This window comes from Saimiri boliviensis, chromosome 20 (assembly GCF_048565385.1).
Source record: "Saimiri boliviensis isolate mSaiBol1 chromosome 20, mSaiBol1.pri, whole genome shotgun sequence".
Lineage (NCBI taxonomy): Eukaryota > Metazoa > Chordata > Mammalia > Primates > Cebidae > Saimiri > Saimiri boliviensis.
The window spans coordinates 35,667,547-35,689,486 of record NC_133468.1 but is presented as its reverse complement, the minus strand read 5'-3'; the positions used below and the strand labels follow the sequence as shown (position 1 = coordinate 35,689,486).

At 46.8% G+C, this 21,940-nt stretch overlaps 1 protein-coding gene across 1 annotated transcript in view; it reads right to left on the bottom strand.

The window, feature by feature from the left end:
* The window catches only part of RCC1L (RCC1 like), a 31,761-nt gene extending 20,296 nt beyond the window's left edge, over positions 1-11,465 (bottom strand). The window contains exons 1-4 of the mRNA XM_039460436.2: positions 11,077-11,465; positions 5,246-5,375; positions 2,918-3,046; positions 1,120-1,186 (exon numbers count right to left, since the gene is read on the bottom strand). Of these exons, the coding sequence (XP_039316370.1) occupies positions 1,120-1,186; positions 2,918-3,046; positions 5,246-5,375; positions 11,077-11,400 (650 nt within the window). The 5' untranslated portion in view covers positions 11,401-11,465. The remainder of the gene's footprint in view (positions 1-1,119; positions 1,187-2,917; positions 3,047-5,245; positions 5,376-11,076) is intronic.
* Between the last annotated feature and the right edge of the window lie 10,475 nt (positions 11,466-21,940).

The following is a 21,940-nucleotide window of genomic DNA, read 5'->3' as shown; positions in this document are numbered from 1 at the left end:
GGTGCACACCTGTAGTCCCAGCTACTTGGGAGGTTGAGACATGAGAATCACTTGAACCCAGGAGGCAGAGGTTGTTCTGAGCCTAAATCTCACCACTGCACTCCAGACTCCGTGACAGAGCAATACTCCATCTCAAAAAAACAAACAAACAATAAATAAAAAGTAAAATGAAAAGAACTGAAATAAAGGGGAATGCTTAAAAATCAATTTGGTAAAATCAAAACTTAAATTGTAAAAATTCATCCAAAAAGGCCGGGCGCAGTGGCTCATGCCTGTAATCCCAGTACTGTGGGAGGCTGAGGCAGGCAGATCATGAGGTCAAGAGATCGAGACCATCCTGGTCAACTTGGTGACACCCGTCCCTACTAAGAATACAAAAATTAGCTAGGCGTGGTGGCCTAGTCCCAGCTACTCGGGAGGCAGAGGCAGGAGAATTGCTTGAATCTGGGAGACAGAGGTTGCAATGAGTTGAGATCGTGCGACTGCACTCCAGCCTGACAACAGTGGGAGACTCCATCTCAAAAAAAAAAAAATTTCATCTGAAGAAGTTCTACACATTAAAACCAATGGTCATGACCCCTCCTCTCCCAGGAAGCCAATGCATGGCGCTCAACCTGAAACAAAGTATTCTCCCAGCTTTCCAGAGAGTTCCACGGACCCCTCTCAGACGTGCCTCTGACTGCCCCACGGGTTTACCACAGTCATCTCCCTAGAAATATTTAACACGTGGCTGGGCGTGGTGGCTCACACCTATAATCCCAGCACTTTGGGAGGTTGAGGCAGGTGGATCATGAGGTTAGGAGTTCAAGACCAACCTGGCCAAGATGGTGAAACCCTATCTCTACTAAAAATACCAAAAAAAAAAAAAAAAAAAAATTAGCCGGACGTAGTGGCGGGTGCCTGCAACACCAGCTACTTTAGAGGCTGAGGCATAACTGCTTGAACCCGGGAGGCGGAGTTTGCCGTGAGCTGAGCTGTTGCCACCACACTCCAGCCTGGGTGACAGAGCAAGACTCCGTCAAAAAAAAAAAAAAAAAAAAGAAAAAAAGAAAAAAAGAAAGAAAGAAATGTTTAACACTTAACCCAACATGGGGAAGGGTAGCTCTTTGGGGAACTCACCTGTAAATTTCATTTCCGACCACCTTCCTTCCACATTGCCCGTAAGAATTGTTTCCCATGCTGAAGACTAAAAGTAACACCACCAATTAAATCAGTTCTGCAGGTCTGTGGGATCCCAGGATGTCAGGACTGGAAGGGGTCTTGAGGGTGGTCCCATCCTGGTGAGCTGACCCCTACTCCAACTGCCCCTGGGTTTCCTTCTCCAACATTCTCAGGCTCTACAGGAACTCCCATGGGGTGTGTGGGGAGCCAGACCCGCCTTCCCCTCCTGACCCTGGATCTACCTCTTGGGAATTCTACCTTATGAGGTTAGAACCTGTCACCAGGCTGCCCTGAACACCACTCCCCTCTAGAAAGAGCTCCTAAACACCACCTCCGCCTTTTCCTGCAGAGCACCCTCAGCCAGAAAATGAAATTAAAGGCTAGGCACAGTGGCTCACGACTGTAATACCAGCACTTTGGGAAGGCCAAGGCAGGTGGATCACTTGAGGTCAGGAGTTCAAGGCCAGCCTGGCCAACATGGTGAAACCCAGTCTCTACTAAAAATACAAAAGTTAGCAGAGCACGGCGATGGGTGCCTGTAGTCCCAGCTACTCGGGAGACTGAGGCAAGAGAATCACTTGAACCCAAGAGGTGGAGGCTGCAGTGAGCCAAGATCATGCCACTGCACTCTAGCCAGGGTGACAGAGCAAGACTCCATCTCATATTACAAAAAAAAAAAAGAGGCTGGGCACGGTGGCTCATGCCTGTAATCCCAGCACTTTGGGAGGCTAAGGCAGGCAGATCACAAGGTCAGGAGTTCAAGACCAGCCTGGCCAACAGTGTGAAACTCTGTCTCTACTAAAAATACAAAAATTAGCCAGGTGTGGTGGCAGACGCCTGCAATCCCAGATACTCGGGAGGCTGAGGCAGGAGAATCGAACCCAGGAGGTGGAGGTTTCGGTGAGCCAAGATGGCGCCACTGCACTCCAGTTTGGTGATAGGGAGATACTCTTGTCTCAAAAAAAAAAAAAAAGAAAAAGAAAAAAAGAAAAGGAAAAGTGAAAACTGTAATCCTATTGACCTTTCTCTGGAAATAAGCCCTCACCTAAAGAGGGGCTATGTCACCCTCGGGCCCAGACTCTGAATGACTCCAACCACGTAGAAGATGTGTTAGCCAACAGGCTTCTTTCAAAGTCATCGCTGGGCCAGGCACAGTGGCTCGCGCCTGTAATCCCAGCACGTTGTGAGGCCGAGGCGGGCAGATCACCTAAGGTCAGGAGTTTAAGACCAGCCTGGCCAACATGATGAAACCCCGTCTTTACAAAATACAAAAATTAGCTGGGCATGGTGCTGGGTGCCTGTAATCCCAGCTACTCCGGAGGCTAAGGCAGAAGAATCACTTGAACCCAGGAGGCGGAGGTTGCAGTGAGCCAAGATTGTGCTACTGCACTCCAGCCTGGGTGACAGAATGAGACTCTGTCTCAAAAAAAAGAAAAAGAAAAAGCCACCTCACCACACCACCCAGCTCAGTGACTTCACAGCAAACGGAGCAGGAGGCCTCCCTTGATCAGGCTGCCTTGTGTGGTTCCATTTAGAAATACACGCAATTTTTTAAGAACCAGAGAGCAGAGCACATGAGAATCAACATGTGTCCCGCTGCTTTGAGCAATCCTACCGATCTGCTCAGGAAACGCCGGGTTTCACTCATTACATGTGGCTCCACTGAGCACGCCACTCAGGCCCGACCCGAGGCTCTGTTTCACAATGAAATGGTCCTCCCAACTCCTCCATCACCCTTCAACAGACGTCAACTCACCTCCTTCCCTGTCTGTCAAGACAAGAGAGTGAGCTCGGCCACAGGCGACCTGCAGCACTCGTGTCTCCTGAGGTCTGTCCAGAGGCAGGGGGACAGGTGAGGGCTCCAAAACATACTCGTAGCCCCTCGCTGGACAAAACACAGAACACTGATTGAGAGGCACGGCATTTCTAACACTGGCAATCAGACGGTGCAACTCCACACTACTATGTTAGAACAGAGAGCCGGAGACAGGAAAGACTCATCAAGACAGGTAAGTTAGGGGCCCGAGCGAGAACCGGAAGTCCAACTCCCAGCCCGTGGCATGGACTACCTCTAGGACACAAAGCAGGTTACCGAAAAGCAGACTTAGTCTTTTTATTAAAGAAATCTTGGCCAACCAAGTGCACTGGTTCATGCCTGCAATCCCAGCACTTCAGGAGGCTGAGGTGGGTGGATCGCTTGAGGTCAGTAGTTCGAGACTAGCCTGGCCAACATGGTGAAGCCCCATTTCTACTAAAAATATAAGATTAGCCGGACATGACGGTGGGCGCCTATAGTCCCAGCAACTCAGAAGGCTGAGGCAGGAGAATTGCTTTAACCTGGGAGGTGGAGGTTGCAGTGAGCCAGTATCGCACCACTGCACTCTAGCCTGAGAGAAACAAGACGACACCATTTAAAAAAAAAAAAAAACATACAAAAATCAGCTGAGCATGACAGTGTATGCCTATGGTCCCAGCTACCAGGGAGGTTGAGGTAAGAGGATCACTTCTGGGTACTTTGGAGGCTGAGGTGGAAGATCACTTCGGCCAGGGTGATCATGCCACCGCACTCTAGCATGGGTGACAGAGCAAGCCCCTGTCACCCCAAAAAACTAAAAAATTAAACTGTTGGAATTTGCATTTTGCTTCAAATGTACGGAGGGAAAAGGTGGGAAAAATGAAGAAAACAAGACTAGCATGAGCCGATGGCGGCTGAAGCTGGCGATGCTACACCACACTAGTCTGTCCTCTTCCGTACATCTAAGACTGTTCTGAATAAAAGATATAAAAAATGTAATGTGGCATCTTACAGCTAATCAAGACTTCAGTACTGACTTTGGGCGGCCAAGGCAGGTGGATCACCTGAGGCCAGGAGTTCGAAACCAACCTGGCTAACATGGTGAAATCCCCATCTCTAATAAAAATCCAAAAATTAGCCGGGCCTGATGGCACGGAAATATGTATTTCCGGGCATATCCTCCTTATTTCAGGAACTCTTTCTTTCTCCTATTTTTTAAGAGACATGGTCTTGCTCTGCTGCCCAGGCTGGAATACAGTGGCGCAATTATCACGCACTGTAGCCTCAAACTCATGGGTTAAAGCAATGCTCCTACCTAAGCCTCTTGAGTAACAGGGGTTACAGATGCATACCACCATGCTCAGCTAATTCTTCGTCATTTTCAGAGACAGGGTCTCGCTATGTTGCCCAGGCTGGTCTGGAACTCCAGGCCTCAAGCAATCCCTCCCACCTCAGCCTTCCAAAGTGCTGGGATTACAGGCATAAGTCACTTGTGCCTGGCCTAGGAAATATTCCTTACTGTCTCATAGTAATTTTTAGCTAATGTCTACTTTTCTGTTTGTTTGAGACAGAGTCTCACTCTTGTCACCCAGGCTGGAATGCAGTGGCATGATCTCAGTTCACTGCAACCTCCACCTCTCATGTTCAAGAGTTTCTCGGCCGGGCGCGGTGGCTCAAGCCTGTAATCCCAGCACTTTGGGAGGCCGAGGCGGGTGGATCACGAGATCAAGAGATCGAGACCATCCTGGTCAACATGGTGAAACCCCGTCTCTACTAAAAATACAAAAAATTAGCTGGGCATGGTGGCGCGTGCCTGTAATCCCAGCTACTCAGGAGGCTGAGGCAGGAGAATTGCCTGAGCCCAGGAGGCGGAGGTTGCGGTGAGCCGAGATTGCGCCATTGCACTCCAGCCTGGGCAGCAAGAGCGAAACTCCGTCTCAAAAAAAAAAAAAGAGTTTCTCATGCCTCAGCCTCTGAAGTAGCTGGAACTATACAGGCGCATACCACTATGCCTGGCTAATTTTTCCTATTTAGTAAAGATGGGCTTTCACCATGCTGGCGAAAAAATTTACTTCAGTAGAGTGGTGGCAGGCACCTGTCAACCCCGCTACTCGGGAGACTGAGGCAGAAGAATCGCTTGAACCCTGGAGATGGAGGCTGCAGTGAGCCAGCATCGTCCCACTGCACTCCAGCCTGGGCAACACAGTGAGACTCCATTTCAAAACACAACAACAAAGGGAGCTTTCTTAAACCAATGCCAGCAGAGGGGAAACAGGTGCGGATGCTCACTCTTATCTTTCCGGCTCCTATGAAATCCCAGCTGAGAATCTTTGTTGAGTCCCATCCCCCAAACTTTGGTAACATCCCTGGTCTTAGAGGACAGCAGTGTGAATCCATAGCCACAAGCAGCGGACGAAATCTGAAAAACAGTTCCCACAAAGCACAAACTGATTTGTGATGTCAAGTTTTTTAGTAGTAAATGACAGGTTATTTATCAAATCCAAAAACACATAATATTTTGGGGGTTCTGCTTCTGTTTTTGAGAGAGCCTCACCCTGTCACCCAGGCTGGAGTGCAGTGGTAGTCTCAGCTCACTGCAGTCTCCATCTCTCAGGTTCAAGCAATTCTCATGCCTCAGCCTCCTGAGTAGCTGGGACTACCGGTGTGTGCACCAAATCTGGCTAATTTTTGTATTTTTAGTAGAGACGGGGTTTCACCATGTTGGCCAGGCTGGTCTCGAGCTCCTGGCCTCAAGTGATCTGCCCACCTTGGCCTCCCAAGGTGCTGGGATTACGGGCAGAAGCCCCTGCACCTGGCCCAAGAACACATATTATCAATACAGCACCTAGCATTTATTGAGCATTTACTATATGCTTGATAAATATTATCTCATTTAATCTTTATAATCACTCTAAGAAGGGTGATTTACATATAGACCATAAATCTAGTGGTAAATGCCAGCTTACCACTAGGTATTACCATCCCCCTTCACCAACACCAAGACACCATCTACCAGCCAGGCGCAGCCTATACACCATCTACCAGCCTATAATCCTAGCACTTTGGGAGGCTGAAGTGGACAAATCACTTGAGGTCAGGAGTTCAAGACCCACTTAGTGATCATGCCAGGCAAGGTGGTGGGCACCTGGAATCCCAGCTACACAGGATGCTGAGGCAGGAGAATCGTTCGAACTCAGGAGGTAGAGGTTGCAGTGAGCAGAGATCATGTCATTGCACTCCAGCCTGGGCAACAGAGGGAGACTCCATCTCAAAAAAACAAATAAATAAACCCTCTTTCCACACTATCCAGAGTGACCATATTCCCGGCTGGCCTGGGACAGTCCTGGTTTACACCGGATGTTCCAACGTTCACTCTCAAATTGGATGACAAATTATAGAGTCACACGAACCATCCCTACCATCTTGTGGCTGTTTACAGTGGATCAGAGGCCTCTGTGGTGTCTCTCAGGGACCATGTGTAAATCTAATGTAACCCTAACATGACCAGTGGTAAATCTGCATGAAAACGCCGGCTGGAAAACACCAGTTTACTGCTGATCGCGAACACAAGAGGAACTTTCTTTCATTCCAGCATTTCTTGAAGAAAACTAGCTAAATATTTCTTTGAAATTTGATTTGTTGACACCTTGTTCAGTCAAGTCATCCAATGGTGATATTTTCCCTTGTAATATTCACATGGAATATAATTCACATAGGCCTGCATCCTTGTGCTAGTCCAAAAGAACTGGCCAGGCGCAGTGGCTCACGCCTGTAATTCCAGCACTTTGAGAGGCCAAGGTGGGAAGTGCACGAGGTCAAGAGATCAAGACCATTCTGATCAACGTGGTGAAACCCCGTCTCTACTAAAAATAAAAAATTAGCTGGGTGTGGTGGTACACACCTGTAGTCCCAGCTACTCAGGAGGCTGAGGCAGGAGAATTGCTGCAACCCGGGAGGTGGAGGTTACAGTGAGCTGAGATTGCACCACTGCACTCCAGCCTGGCAACAGAGAGAGACTCTGTCTCAAAAAGAAAAAAAAAAAAAACTTCAGTTCTCTGGCCTCCTAGAGCCTCTGTACTTCTGGAATGGCTCCAGTTCCACCAAGACAATCCATGTGGGAGTCAGGAGACAGCCCCCAGCCACACATTCAGTAACACAGAAAACAGAAAACAGAAAAGTCAGCAAGGCACTGTGGCTCATGCCTGTCATCCCAGCACTCTGGGAGGCCAAAGCATAAGAATCACTTGAGGTCACGAGTTCGAGATCAGCCTGGGCAACAGGAAACCCCCATCTCTACAAAAAAATTTAAAAATTAGCCAGGTGTGGTGGCATGCACCCACAGTCCCAGCTATTCAGAAGGCTGAGGTAAGAGGCTCACTTGAGCCCAAGAGGCAGATGTTGCAGTGAATAGAGATCAAGCCACTGTACTCCAACCTCAGTGACAGAGTGAGACCCTGTTTCAAAAAAAAAAAAAAAAAAAAAAAAAACTAGAAGAGCTTTACAGCAGATTTGTGCAGGCAAAAGAAAGAATCAGAATCAGTGAACTTGAAAATAGGTCAACTGAGATTAGCCAGTCTAAGAAACAGAAAGAAAAAAAGCCACATGTGATGGCTCATACCTATAATTCCAGCACTTTGGGAGGCTGAGGTGGGAGGATCACCTGAGCCCAAGAGTTGGAGACCAGCCTGGGCAACATAGCAAGATCCGTCTCTATAAAAAAATTTAAAAATTAGCTCAGCATACTGGTGCACACTTGTAGTCTCAGCTCGGTGGGAGGCTCGGGCAGAAGGATCCCTTGAGCCCAGGAGGTCGAGGCTGTGGTGAGCTATGATGGCACCACTGCACTCCAGCCTGGGAGACGTAGTGAGACCCTGTCTCTAAAAAATAAATTAAAAAATAAAAATTCCCTTCTAAGTTGTTCCTCCAACCCAGCTGGCCCACATTTTCAAAGAACTTTTGAATTTTGTTTTCCTAACGTCAGAACTTCCGCAGTCACGCTGGCCTGAGCGTGAATCCCACTGCACATAAACTGCTACCAGATGCCTGGGGGAGGTGGCTCATGCCTGTAATCCCAGCACTTTGGGAGGCAGAGGTGGGTGGATCACGTGAGGTCAGGAGTTTGAGACCAGTTTGGCCAACATGGTGAACCCCCATCTCTACTAAAAATACAAAAAAATTAGCTGGGCGTGGCAGCGGGCGCCCGCTACTCCGAAGGCTGAGGCAAGAGAATTGCGTGAATCCGAGAGGTGGAGGATGCAGTGAGCAGAGACCGTGCCACTGAACTCCAGCCTGGGCGACAGAGCAAAACTACGTTTTAAAAAAACCAAACAAACGCCGGGCGCGGTGGCTCACGCCTGTAATCCCAGCACTTTGTGAGGCCGAGGTGGGTGGATCACGAGGTCGAGAGATCGAGACCAGCCTGGTCAACATGGTGAAACCCCGTCTCTACTAAAAATACAAAAAATTAGCTGGGCGTGGTGGCGCGTGCCTGTAATCCCAGCTACTCAGGAGGCTGAGCCAGGAGCATTGCCTGAACCCAGGAGGCGGAGGCTGCGGTGAGCCGAGATCGCGCCATTGCACTCCAGCCTGGGTAACAAGAGCGAAGATCCAAGATGGCTGATCACTAGCAGCTCGGGATTGCAGCTCCCACTGAAAACGCAAAGAATGAGAGGACGCTACACCTTCACATGAATTCTTGTTGCTCACGCACCAGGAGATTCCCAGCGGAGGAGCCCCACGGGTCGCCAGCGCGACTCTTGTGACCGGCGAGGCGGTTTTGCCGGCACCTCAGAGCGTCGGTTCTTGGTGCAGAGTCAGAAAGGCACCATCCAGCTTAATGCCGCTGGTCGGCGCAGTGGGTTGCTCAGATTTCGGCGCTGAGAATCAATAAGTTGGACGTCCACTCAGAAACCCAATTACAAAGACGGTAATTATAAAGACCACAGATGGATAAATCTACAACAAAGGGAAGAAAACAGCCAAAAAAGGCTGAGAATACCCAAGATCAGAACGCCTCTCCCTCAGCAGGGGATCCCAGTTCCTCATCAGCAACGGAACAAGGCTTGATGGAGAACGAGTGTGTTCCAATTACAGAAGCAGGCTTCAAAACGTGGATAATAAGAAACTTCTGTGAATTAAAAGAACTTGTGCTAACACAATCTAAAGAAACTAAGAACTTTGAAAAAAGGTTTGACAAAATGTCAACAAGAATACAAAATTCAGAGAGGAAAATAAGTGAATTGATGGAACTGAAAAACACAATACGAGAACTACGTGAAGTATGCACAAGTTTTAACAGCCGAATTGATCAAGCAGAAGAAAGGATATCAGAGGTAGAAGACCAACTTAATGAAATAAAACTAGAAGACAAGATTAGAGAAAAAAGGATAAAAAGGAACGAGCAAAGTCTCCAAGAAATATGGGACTATGTGAAAAGACCTAATCTACGCTTGATAGGTGTACCTGAATGTGACGAAGAGAATGAATCCAAGCTGGAAAATACCCTTCAGGACATTATTCAGGAAAATTTTCCCAGCCTAGTATTCAGCTCCAGGTAATACAGAGAACACCACAGAGATATTCCTCAAGAAGAGCAACTCCAAGGCACATAATCGTCAGATTCACCAGGGTTGAAATGTAGGAGAAAATACTAAGGGCAGCCAGAAAGAAAGGTCAGGTTACCCACAAAGGGAAGCCTATCAGACTTACAGCAGATCTCTCAGCAGAAACCCTACAAGCCAGAAGAGAGTAGGGGCCAATATTCAACATCCTTAAAGAAAAGAACTTTCAACCAAGAATTTCACATCCAGCCAAACTAAGCTTCATAAGTGAAGGAAAAATAAAGTTTTTTGTGAATAAGCAAGCACTCAGAGATTTCATCACCACCAGGCCTGCTTCACAAGAGCTTCTGAAAGAACCACTACACATAGAAAGGAACAAACAGTATCAGCCTTTCTAAAAAATACCGAAACGTAAAGAACATTAATATAATGAAGAATTTACATCAACTAATGGGCAAAATAGCCAGCTAATATTAAATGACAGTATTAAACTCACATATATCATTATTAATTCTAAATTTAAATTGACTAAATTCCTCAATTCAAAGACAGGCAATTTGGACAAAAAACTAAAACTGTATGCTGCATCCTGACCCATCTCGCATTCAAGGATACACAAAGACTCAAAACAAGGGATGGAGAGAGACTTACCAACCAACCAGAGAGCAAAAATAAATAAATAAAAAGCAGAAGGTACAATTTTTGCCTCTGATAAAATAGTATTTAAAGCAACAAAGATCAAAAGAAGCAAAGAAGGACATTATATAATGACAAAAGAATCAATCCAACAACAAGAAGAGTTAAAGGTCCTAAATATACACGCACCCAATACAGGAACACCCAGACATACAAGACTTATAAAGAGACTTAGACTCCCACACAATAATAGTGGGAGACTTCAACATTAATATTAGACAGATCAATGAGACAGAAAATTAACAACGATATCCAGGACTTGAACTCAGATCTGGAACAAGTAAACCTAATTAACATTTATAGAACTCTCCACTTTACACAAAATATACACTCTTATCAGTACCACATCATATCCACTTAGAAGTTTAAACGCAATGTTGGCTGGCTCCTTGTTTGTTACTCTCTTCCCTCATTTTCTTTCATGTCCCCATTATTAAGGACAATTATAGGCATACCCATATTTAGACTGCATTCTAGCCCGGGCAGCAAAGCAATACCCCCATCCTCTCTCCCTCTTTCTCTTTCTCTTTCTTCCTCTTCTTTATTCTTTTTCTTATTATTCTATTTCAAAAAAAAAAAAAAATCTGTTACCAGCGGTGGGGCCTTGGGCCTCAACGTCTCTGGGCGTCTTCTTCCTCCCCTGTAACTGGGTAACAACTCTCGACTCACTGGGTGCTCAGCGAATGACACGAGCACTGCCACTCAATAAATGTTGGCAGCTAACCCTAACGCCTTCCCCTCGCAGGCTTGTAGACAGCTCGACGGTCCCCCCCGAAGTCTGGGCACCCGGAGGAGCCGCAGCCGAACCAGTCGAGGGGGGCCGGGAGTGCGGGAGACAGGGAGGGAGGAAGCCGCGGCCCGTACCTTTTGGTCCAGCTCCAGGCGATAGGGCACGGGCTGGATCCTGCGGGGCGGCCGGGGGCCGCCACGGGGGCCGGGCCTGGAGCTGGGCACCACGAAGGTGGGCACGCCCAGAGCCCCTGAGAAGCTGAAGCCCCACACGAAGACACGGTCGGCGCGAACAGCGCGCTCGCCGACGTACTGGAACTCGGGCACCTCCGCCTCGGCTTCTGCCGCTTCGCGCCGGCTCCGCGAGCGCCTGGCCGCCGTCCAGTGCCCTCGCCCCGGCCCCGGCCCGCTCAGCCGCCGCACCAGCCGAGCCCCAGCCACCAAAGAAACCAGCGCCATCCTCGGCTTCCCGCGTCAGCGGCCGCTGGGCACCGCCATCTTGCGTGACCCTTGACCCCACGCCTCGGCGGAAGAGGCCGTGGCCACGTTTACTCCTGATTGGAGGCAAAGGCGCTGAGGGCGGCCCACGGTTCAGGACGGTGGGGCGGGGCTCGGAGGGGCGGGGCGATGTTGAGGGGCGGGGTTAGGGGCGGGGACACGCAACCAAGATCATTGTCTCTTAGCAAAACTCTGTGTCCTGTTTTACTCCCTTGCTATTGCCCCGCGACATTTCTCACCTGGCCTTGCTGCAGTTATCCCCGCTCCCGTCTGCTCCTAGGCCATCCCAGGCCGTCCTCCAGCCACAGCGAGCCGGAGTAGGCGATTCCTGCTGCCTGGGAGCCAGGTCCCCTCAACCTATCACTCACCTTGAGACAGCTCACTGCAACCTCCTCCTCCCGGGTGCAAGTGATTCTCCTACTTCAGCCTCCTGAATAGCTGGAACCACAGGCATGTGCCACCACACCTGGCTAATTTTTGTATTTTCAGTAGAGATGAGTTTTCACCATGTTGGCCAGGCTGGTCTTGAACTCCTGACCTCAAATGATCCACCCACCTCTACTTCCATCAGAACTTCTGCAGTCACCCTGGCCCGAGTGCGAATCCCACTGCATCTAAACTGCTAACAGCTGGCCAGGTGCAGTGGCTCACACTTGTAATCCTAGCACTTTGGGATGCTGAGGCAGGTGGACCACCTGAGGTCAGGAGTTTGAGACCAGCCTGGCCAACATGGTGAAACCCCGTCTCTACTAAAAATACAAAAAATTAGCTGGGCGTGGTGGCAGGCACCTGTAATCCCAGTTACTCTGGAGGCTGAAGCAGGAGAATCGTGTAAATCCTGGAGATGGAGGTTGCAGTGAGCCGAGATCATGACAGTGCACTCCAGCCTGGGTGACCGAGTTAAACTCCGTCTCAAAAAAGCAAACAAACATCAACAACAGCAAAACTTATAAAGCAAAACAAAAAAATGCTGGGATTACAGGCATGAGCCACCGCGCGCAGCCTGTGCAGGCCTGTTTTATGGAAGATGACTGGGGAAAACCCAATAGTAAAATGTGATTTCCACAAGACTGCTCCTGTAATTCATGAAGGCACTGATAACACCCATCTGCCGGGCTACGAAATCTATTCTCTGCGGTGGGCACAGTGGCTCTCGCCTATAATCCCAGCACTTTGAAGACCAAGGTGGGAGAATCACTTTAGAGCTCAAGACCAGCCTGAGCAACATAGTGAGACCCTTTCTCGGCAAAAAAAATAAAAAATTAACTCGGTGTGGTGGTGTGCACCGGTGTAGCCAGCTACTTGGGAGGCCGAGGCAGGAGGATGGCTTAAGCCCAGGAGTTCGAGGCTGCAGTGAGCCATGATTGCACCACTGCACTCCAGCCAGGGCAACAGAATGAGACCCTGTCTCTTAAATAAAAAATAAAAAATAAATTAAAAGTAAATATAAAAGTAAAAATAAATGTGTCTATGGACCCACCCTGTAGTAATTTCCCTGGCACCTAAGGACACATTTGGGATAGATACACTTAGCTGCTCACATTGGTCCCCTTACCCTGTCTCTACCCAGCCACCATTCAATCAGAACACACGCTGTATTCCACATGCAACTGTAGACGCTAGTGCCAGCTTTGACGATGTAAAGGATTCAGAGGGCTGGTGATTCCTATCCAATGGGTGGCTCCCTATTGACTTCACCTGTTCGGCTTCTAAAAAATAAATGGATTGTGGTAGGGACAGGAGACATCCATGAATTTAGGCAACTGTATGATCCAACTTGTAGCTGCCGTGTCAGGTGTGACATCTGTGTGTGTGTTTCTTTTTTTTTTTTTTTTTTTTTTTTTGAGATGGAGTCTCCCTCTGTCGCCTAGGCTGCAGTGTAATGGCACAATCTCGGCCCACCACAACTTCCACCTTCCGGGTTCAAGCCATTCTCCTGCCTCAACCTCCCGAGTAGCTGAAACTACAGGCACGCACCACCATGCCTGGCTAATCTTTGTGATTTTTAGTAGAAATGGGGTTTCACTATGCTGGCTAGGCCGGTCCCGAACTCCTGAACTCGGGTGATCCACCTACCTCAGCCTCCCAAAGTGCTGGCGTTACAGGCAAGAGCCATTTTGCCTGGTGTATTTATTCATTTATTCATTTTTTAGAGAAAGGATTTGGCTTCACTTGAATGCATAAATACAAGAAATATCTTAATAAAGGAGAATTATGTAAATATTATAAATATAGTTAATATTAATAGTTAATATATGGAATACTTATATATTTATGAAATGTATACACAGTTCAGCTGGGTGCAGTTGCTCAGGCTTGTAATCCCAGAACTTTGGGAGGCTGAGGCAGAAGGACTGCTTGAGCCCAGAAGTTCGGGACCAGCCTGGGCAACATAGCGAGACCTTGTCTCTACACAAAATTTAAAAATTAGCCTGGCATGGTGGTGCCCCGCCTGTGGTCCCAGCTGCTTGGGAGACTGAGATGGGAGGATTCTTGAGTCTGGAAGATCTAGGTTGCAGTGAGCTGTGTTTGCACCACTGCTCTCAGCCTGGATGACAGAGCAAGACTCTGTTTCAAAAAAAAAAAAAAAATATCAACTGTCCTTTGATAAACAGGACTGTCCTTTTATCTGAGTTTATGTCCTTTCTAGTTTTTTGATTTTCAACATCTGATTTTTTTTTTTTTTTTTAAATAGGGTCTGGCTCTTTCATCAAGGCTGGAGTGCAATGGCACAATCTTGGCTCACTGCAACCTCCCCCTCCCAGGTTCAAGTGATCCTCCTGCCTCAGCATCCAGAGTAGCTGGGATTACAGGCACCCGCCACCACACCTGGCTAATTTTTTATTTTTAGTAGAGACAAAGTGTCACCATGTTGGCCAGCCTGGTCTTGAACTCCTTACATCAGGTGATCCAGCCGCCTCAGCCTCCCTAGTGTTGGAATTACAGGCGTGAGCCACTGCGCCAGGCTCAACATCTGATTTTTACAAACTCGTAATGATGATGGGATAGTAGCTTTTAATTTTTTTTTCTACTTGTCAATATTTTAATAACCCTATGTGAGTCTCTCAAATTTCTAAAACATTTCACTGTTAAGGGATAGCCAAAAGACGCAAGCCTGGGTTTAGTCTTTCCAAGATGAAAGGACAAGCTGCAATGTGAGCCATAGCCACTGGGTGGCAATGCTTACCCACCAATTCCGTCTCCTAAGCCAGGCCAAACGGCCAGTAAAGACCTGCGTTTGTAGCCACAACTGGGCTTTTCTATTTTGCTATCAAAACTTGATTGGTTTCGAGACTGGTTCTATGCTAGAAAATATTCATATTTCTGGATGGGCACAGTGGCTCATGCCTGTAATCCCAGGACTTTGGGAGGCCGAGGCGGTGGATCACCTGAGGTTAGGAGTTTGAGACCAGCCTGGCCAACATGGTGAAAACCCATCTCTACTAAAAATACAAAAAAATTAGCCAGGCGTGGTGGTGCACACCTGTAATCCCAGGTGCTTAGGAGGCTGAGGCACGAGAATCACTTGAACCCAGGAAGCAGAGGTTGCAGTGAGCCGAGATTGCACCACTGCACTCCAGCCTGGATGACAGAGAGAGACTCTGGCTAAACAAACAAACAAACAAACAAACAAAAAACTTGGCTGATTTTATAGACTGCTTCTATGCTAGAAAATACTTGCATTTCTCTTCAAATTTTTGCTTGAAAAAGATGGTCCTACCGTCAAACTATCAGCTATCGCACAGTATCCAAATGTCTGCTGATGTTAGCCGGGCTGATTGCTTTGCCACCTATGATGACATTTTCCTGGACACATTTTAATTATTTTCATGTTTGATGTAGCTGAAATTCTCTAGTCTGGAAAAGAGTGAACTTAATGAACCTTGCATTTTTGTTTGTTCATTTATTTGTTTGAGACAGAGTCTAACTCTGTTGCCCAGGGTAGAGTGTGGTGACGGGATCTTGGTTCACTGCAACCTCCGCCTCCCGGATTCAAGCGATACTCCTGCCTCAGCCTCCCAAGTAGCTGGGATTACAGGCACCTGCCACCACACCCAGCTAATGTTTGTATTTTTAATTGAGACGGGGTTTCACCATGTTGACCAGGCTAGCCTCCTTTGGGAGGTCAAGGCAGGCAGATCACAAGGTCAAGAGATCAAGACCATCCTGGCCAACACGGTGAAACCCCGTTTCTACTAAAAACTAAAAAATTTGCTGGGTGTGGTGGCGCACACCTGTAGTCCTAGCTACTTGGGAAGCTGAGGCAAGAGAATCACTTGAATGTGGGAGATGGAGGTTGCAGTGAACCGAGATCATGCCACTGCACTCCAGCCTGGAAACAGTGGCACTGTCTCAAAAAAAAAAATTACATATGGGTAAGGCAAAAGGCTCTTTTAACCACAGTCTCACATGCACATCTTACTATAGAAAAAATATTATTTTGGCCAGGTGTCATGGATCATCTGTGTAATCCCAACACTTTGGAAGGCCAAAGCTGGAGGATCGCTTGAGGCCAGGAGTTTGAAACCAGCCTGAGCAACATAGTGAAACCCTGTCCCTACAAAAAAAGATTTAAAAATCAGCCAGGTGTGATGGTATATGCCTGTAGCTACTCGGGAAGCCCGGGCAGGAGGACTGCCTGAGCCCAAGAGTTCAAGACCAGCCTGGGCAACATAGCAAGGCACCATCTCAAAAAATAAAGTAAAATAAATAAAACTTAAAAAAAAAAATGTTAATATGTATACTCTAAGAGATGACCAAAGAATAAAAATAATTTTTAAAATGTGAATAGATGTTTTCCATTTGTTTTTCATAAATTGTGCTTCAATATTATGAGTAGGATTCTTGATACATGCTTTTTTCCCCCCGCAGACAGGGTCTCACTCTGTCAATCAGGCTGGAGTACAGTGGTGCGATCATAGCTCACTGCAGCCTCTGCAGCCTCAATCTCGCCAGCTCTCAGCCTCCCAAGTACCTAGGACTACGGGCATGCACCATCACACCTGGACATTTTTAAAATTTTTCGCAAAGATGGGAGTCTCTCTGTGTTCCTCAGGCTGAACTCCCAACTCCTGGGCTCAAGTGATCCTCCCACCTCAGCTTCCCAAAGTGCTGGCATGAGCCCCTGTGCCCGCCCTGCACTTTTTAAATGTTTGCCAATCTGCTACCTGAAACATATCTCATTTTTTATTTCCTTTATATTTCTGTAATCTCTGGAAAAGTTGAGCATCTTATAGTTAGTAGCACTTCATGTCTCCTCCTGAGAACTGGAAATCTACTCATATCCTTGGTGACATTTCTATTGGATTCTTTTTTCTTTCTTTCTTTCTTTGAGACAGAGTCTCACTCTGTTGCCCAGTGCCCAGACTAAAGTATCGTGGCCTGACCTCGGCTCACCACAATCTCTGCCTCCTGAGTTCAAGCAATTCTCATGCCTCAGCCTCCCAAGTAGCTGGGACTGCAGGCGCTCACCACCGCATCCCGCTAATTTTTGTATTATATTAGAGATGGGTTTTCACCATGTTGGCTAGGTTGGTCTCAAACTTATGACCTCAGGTGATCTGACTGTCTCGGCCTTCCAAAGTGCTAGAGTTACAGGCATGAGCCACCATGCCTAGACTGAGTTTTGTCTCATTAATTTGTAGGAGTACTTGATATATTTGCATAAAAACCCTTTGCTACCTGTCTAAATATTTTCCATTGTCTTCTTTCTTTTTTCTTTTCTTTTTTTTTTTTTTTTTTTGGAGACAGAGTCTAGCTCTGTTGCCAGGCACCAGGCTGGAGTGCAGTGACACGATCTTGGCTCACTGCAACCTCTGCCTCCTGGGTTCAAGCAATTCTCCTGCCTCAGCCTCCTGAGTAGGTGGGATTACAGGTACGTGCCACCACGCCCAGCTAATTTTTTACATTTTAGCAGAGATGGGGTTTCACTATGTTGGCCAGGATGGTCTTGATCTCTTGACCTCGTGATCCGCCCACCTCGGCATCCCAAAGTGCTGGGATTACAGGTGTGAGCCACTGCGCCTGGCCTCTATTGTCTTTTTACTTTCTTTGTTTTTTGAGATGGAGTCTCGCTCTCCTGCCCAGACTGGAGTGTAGTGGTGCCATCTCGGCTCACTGCAACCTTTACCTCCCGGGTTCAAGTGATTCTCCTCCCTCAGCCTCTGGAGTAGCTGGGTTCACAGGCACCCGCCACCATGACCAGCTGATTTTGTGTGTGTGTTGTTAGTAGAGATGTGGTTTCACCATGTTGACTAGGCTATTCTGGAACTCCTAACCTCAGGTGATCCACCCACCTTAGCCTCCCAGACTGCTGGGATTACAGGCATGAGCCACTGTGCCCAACCCTTTTTACTTAATTTATGGTGTCTCTTGTCATAGGCAGTTTTATCTTGATATAGTCAGCGTTATATTCATTAGTGTTTTGGTTTTCTGTATCATGTTAACAAAGAATCTCTATTACCCAAGGTATAAAGATATGTTTTGTAATTTTTGTAAGTTTTGTATTTTTCATCATGTTGTTCAGGCTGGTCTCAAACTCCTGGGCTCAAGCAATCCTCCCACCTTAGCCACCCAAAGTGTTGGGATTACAGGCATGAGCCACTATGGCTGACCTACTTTCATTTTTTATATTCAGGTTTAGAATTGACTTTTATGAATGGCATGACACCAGTCTCCATATTTATTAACATTTTTTCCAAAGGCATGTCTGACTGTCTAAAATAATTTATTGGCTAGTAAGGACTTTTTTTGTTTTAGATGGAGTCTCGCTCACTGCAACCTCCACCTCCTGGGTTCAAGCAATTCCCCGGCCTCAGTCTCCCAAGCAGCTGAGAATACAGACCCATGTCATCATGCCCAGATTTTTTTTTTTTTTTTTTTTTTTTGTATTTTTAGTCAAGGGGTTTCACTGTGTTAGCCAGGATGGTCTTTGTCTCCTGACCTGGGGATTTGCCCAGCTCGGCCTCCCAAAGTGCTGAGATTACAGGCATGAGCCACTGCTTTCAGCCATAAGGACTTTATCTGAAAGATTCAAAATACCATTTATAACATACGGTTAATTTCCAAAAATACATAGGTCAGTTTTACGGAAACTATTGATTTCTGCTTCTTTATTCTTATACTAATAGGACAAGGTTTCAGCAGCTGCAACTTTATAATATGCTCTGATTTTTACTCAGCCACGCCTTCTTTGTTCTTGTCTGTTCTTTTACAAAATTGCCTTTGCTATTCATAACATTTACTTTCCCATCTTGTCAAGCTGCATTCAAAATCCCACTGGGATTTTGATTGAAATTACATTAAATTCATGGGCTAATTGCAGGAAATTAACAAGCAGAAATCACATTTTACAATCTTCTGTCTTCCCATTCAGAAATGTGGCACCTACTGGCCCGGCACGGTGGCTCACGCCTGTGATCCCGGCACTTTGGGAGGCCAAGGTGGGTGAAACATGAGGTCAGGAATTCAAGACCAGCCTGGCCAATATGATGAAACCCCACCTCTACTAAAAATCCAAAAAATTAGCTGAATGTGGTGGCACCTGCCTACAATCCCAGCTGCTCGGCAGGCTGAGGCAGAGAATCACTTGAACCTGGGAGAAGGAGTTCAAGTGCCTCTGCACTACAACCTGTGACAGAGACACTCTGACTCAAAAAAAAAAAAGAGGAAGGGGAGGGAAGGGGAGGGGAGGGAAACATGGTACTACTCATGTTCCAATTGGTTTTAGTCATTTGCTTCACTTCAGTGGTTCAGCTCTCTGCTTGTAAATAAATTATTTCCATTTCCTGAGAACACACTCTGCCAATCTTTTTAGGACACTGGTCTCCAAATTATTTTGATTACACATTCCTGGCCAGGCATGGTGGCTCACACCTGTAATCCCAGCACTTTGGGAGGCTGCGGCGAGTGGATACCTTGAGCCCTGGAGTTGGAGGCCAGCCTGGGCAACCCAGTAAAATCCTGTCTCTACAGAAAAATATAAAAATTAGCCTATAGTCCCAGCTACTCGGGAGGCTGAGGTGCGAGGATCACTTGAGCCCAGGATGTGGAGGTTGCAGTGAGCCAAGGGTCCGCTGATGCACTCCAGCCTGAACAACAGAAGAGGACCCTGTCTCCAAAAAAAAAAAAAAAAAAAAAAAAAAAAAAAGCTTAAATTGATTCTTATGAATAAAATTTATGAGCATGAAAAAATACACACAAATTTACACACACAATTATACTAATACATACTTTATAAAATATACAAAGAAATACTTTAAATAAGATAAAGATGAAATAAATAATTTTATTTTTTCTTTTAAAAACATTTTTATTTTAAATGTTTGTAGGAAACAGTACCATTAAAGCAAATATTTTATTTTGTATTTTAATCCATTCGTTCTCATTAAAAACCGTAATGGTGGCCAGCTGTGGTGGCTCACACCTGTAATCCCGGCACCTTGGGAGACCAAGGCAGGTGGATCACTTAAGGTCAGGAGTTCGAGACCAGCTTGGCCAACATGGTGAAACCCTGTCTCTATTAAAAATACAAAACAAATTAGCCTGGCGTGGTGGCAGGCGCCTGGAGTCCCTGTCTCAGCAGGCTGAGGCAGGAGAATGGCTTGAACCTGGGAGGCGGAGGTTGTAGCGAGCTGAGATCGCACCAGCGCACTCCAGCCTGAGTGAGACAGAGTGAGACTCTGTCTCAAAAAGAAAAGAAACAATAGTTTTAAAGCAATTTTTTTTTTTTGGTAGGGAGTCTTGCTCAGTCGCCCAGGCTGGAGTGCAGTGGCATGATCTCGGCTCACTGCAACCTCCGCCTCCCAGGTTCAAGCAATTCTCTTGCTTCAGCCTGCTGAGTAACTAGGATTACAGGCACACGCCAACACGCCCAGCTAATTTTTGTATTTTTAGTAGGGACAGGGTTTCACCACGTTGGTCAAGTTGGTCTTGAACTCCGGAACTCATGATCTGCCAGCCTTGGCCTCCCAAAGTGCTGAGATTACAGGTGTGAGCCACTGTGCCCAGTCTAAAGCAAATATTTTCTTTTGGTTTTTAATCCATTTGTTCTCATTAAAAACAGTAGTGGTTGGCCTGGCGTGGTGGCTCACACTGCAATCTGAGCACTTTGTGTGGTCGAGGTAGGTGGATCATGAGGTCAGGAGTTTAAGACCAGCCTGGCCAACATGGTGAAACCCCGTTTCTACTAAAAATAAAATAAATAGTCAGGTGTGGTGCCTGGCACCTGTAATTCCAGCTACTCGGGAGGCTCAGGCGGGAGAATCACAGGAACACAGGAGGTGAAGGTTGCAGTGAGCAGAGGCCACACCACTGCACTCCAGCCTAGATGACAGAGGAAGCCTCCATCTCAAAAAAAACTAACAAACAAAAACCAGTAGTGGTAGCCGGGCGAGATGGCTCATGCCTGTAATCCCAGCACTTTGGGAGACGGAGGTGGGTGGATCTCTTAAACCCAGGAATTCGAGACCAGCCTGGGGAAAAACCAAGCTAAAACTTTTTACTCCTGATAGAAACTCTGTAAACATTGAAAGGGAACTGATGAAGTCAGCTGAAGTCACTGAAAGGGAATTAGCTGCCACAATGCCCAGGTAATTTTCGTTTTTTGTAAAGATGAGGTCTCACCACATTGGCCAGGTTAGTCTCAAACTCCTGGCCTCAAGTGATCTGCCCACCTCAGCCTCCCGAAGTGCTGGGATTACAGGCATGAGCCACCTCGCCTGGCCTGGTTTATAGTTTCTATTATGTTCAGATGATTGTCTCTCCTCTCCTTTACAGATTTCAATTATTTATATATTAGATTATTTGAAGTTGTCCCAAAGCTCATTCATGTTTTCTTTTTAAATTCTTTTTTCTCTGCAAGTTTTTCTCTGTGGTAGTTACTACTGCTGTGCCTTCAAGTTCACTAACCTTTTCTTCTGCAATGTCTGATTTGTCATTAATCCCATCCAGCGTCTTCTTTAGAAGAAAATCTCATTGTAGGCTGGGTGCCATGCCTCATGCCTATAATCCCAGCACTTTGGGAGGCCGAGGTGGGAGGATTATTCGAGGTCAGGGATTTGAAACCAGCCTGGCCAACAAGGTGAAACCTTCTCTCTACTAAAAATACAAAAATTAGCCGGGCATGGTGGCAAGATCTGTAATCCCAGCGACCTGGGAGGCTGAGGCAGGAGAATCACTCGAGTTTGGCAGAGGATGCAGTGAGCCAAGATTGCACCACTGCACTCCAGCCTAGGCAACAGAGCGAGACTCTGCAAAAAACAAAACACACACACACAGCAGAATCTGGGCAAAGTTAAGAGCTGACGGAGGTATGTGAAGGAATGCTGTGGGGTTTGGAAAGAATAAAAGATGCTTCCAAGGCTTCTGGCCTGAGTAACTGGAGGAATGGAGTTTCATTCACTGAGATGGCAAAGATAGCAGGAGGAAGTGTGGGGAGCGTGAGACATGTTCTTCTTGAGATGTCTATTCATTCTCCAAGAGAAAAACAATTTTTTCTTAC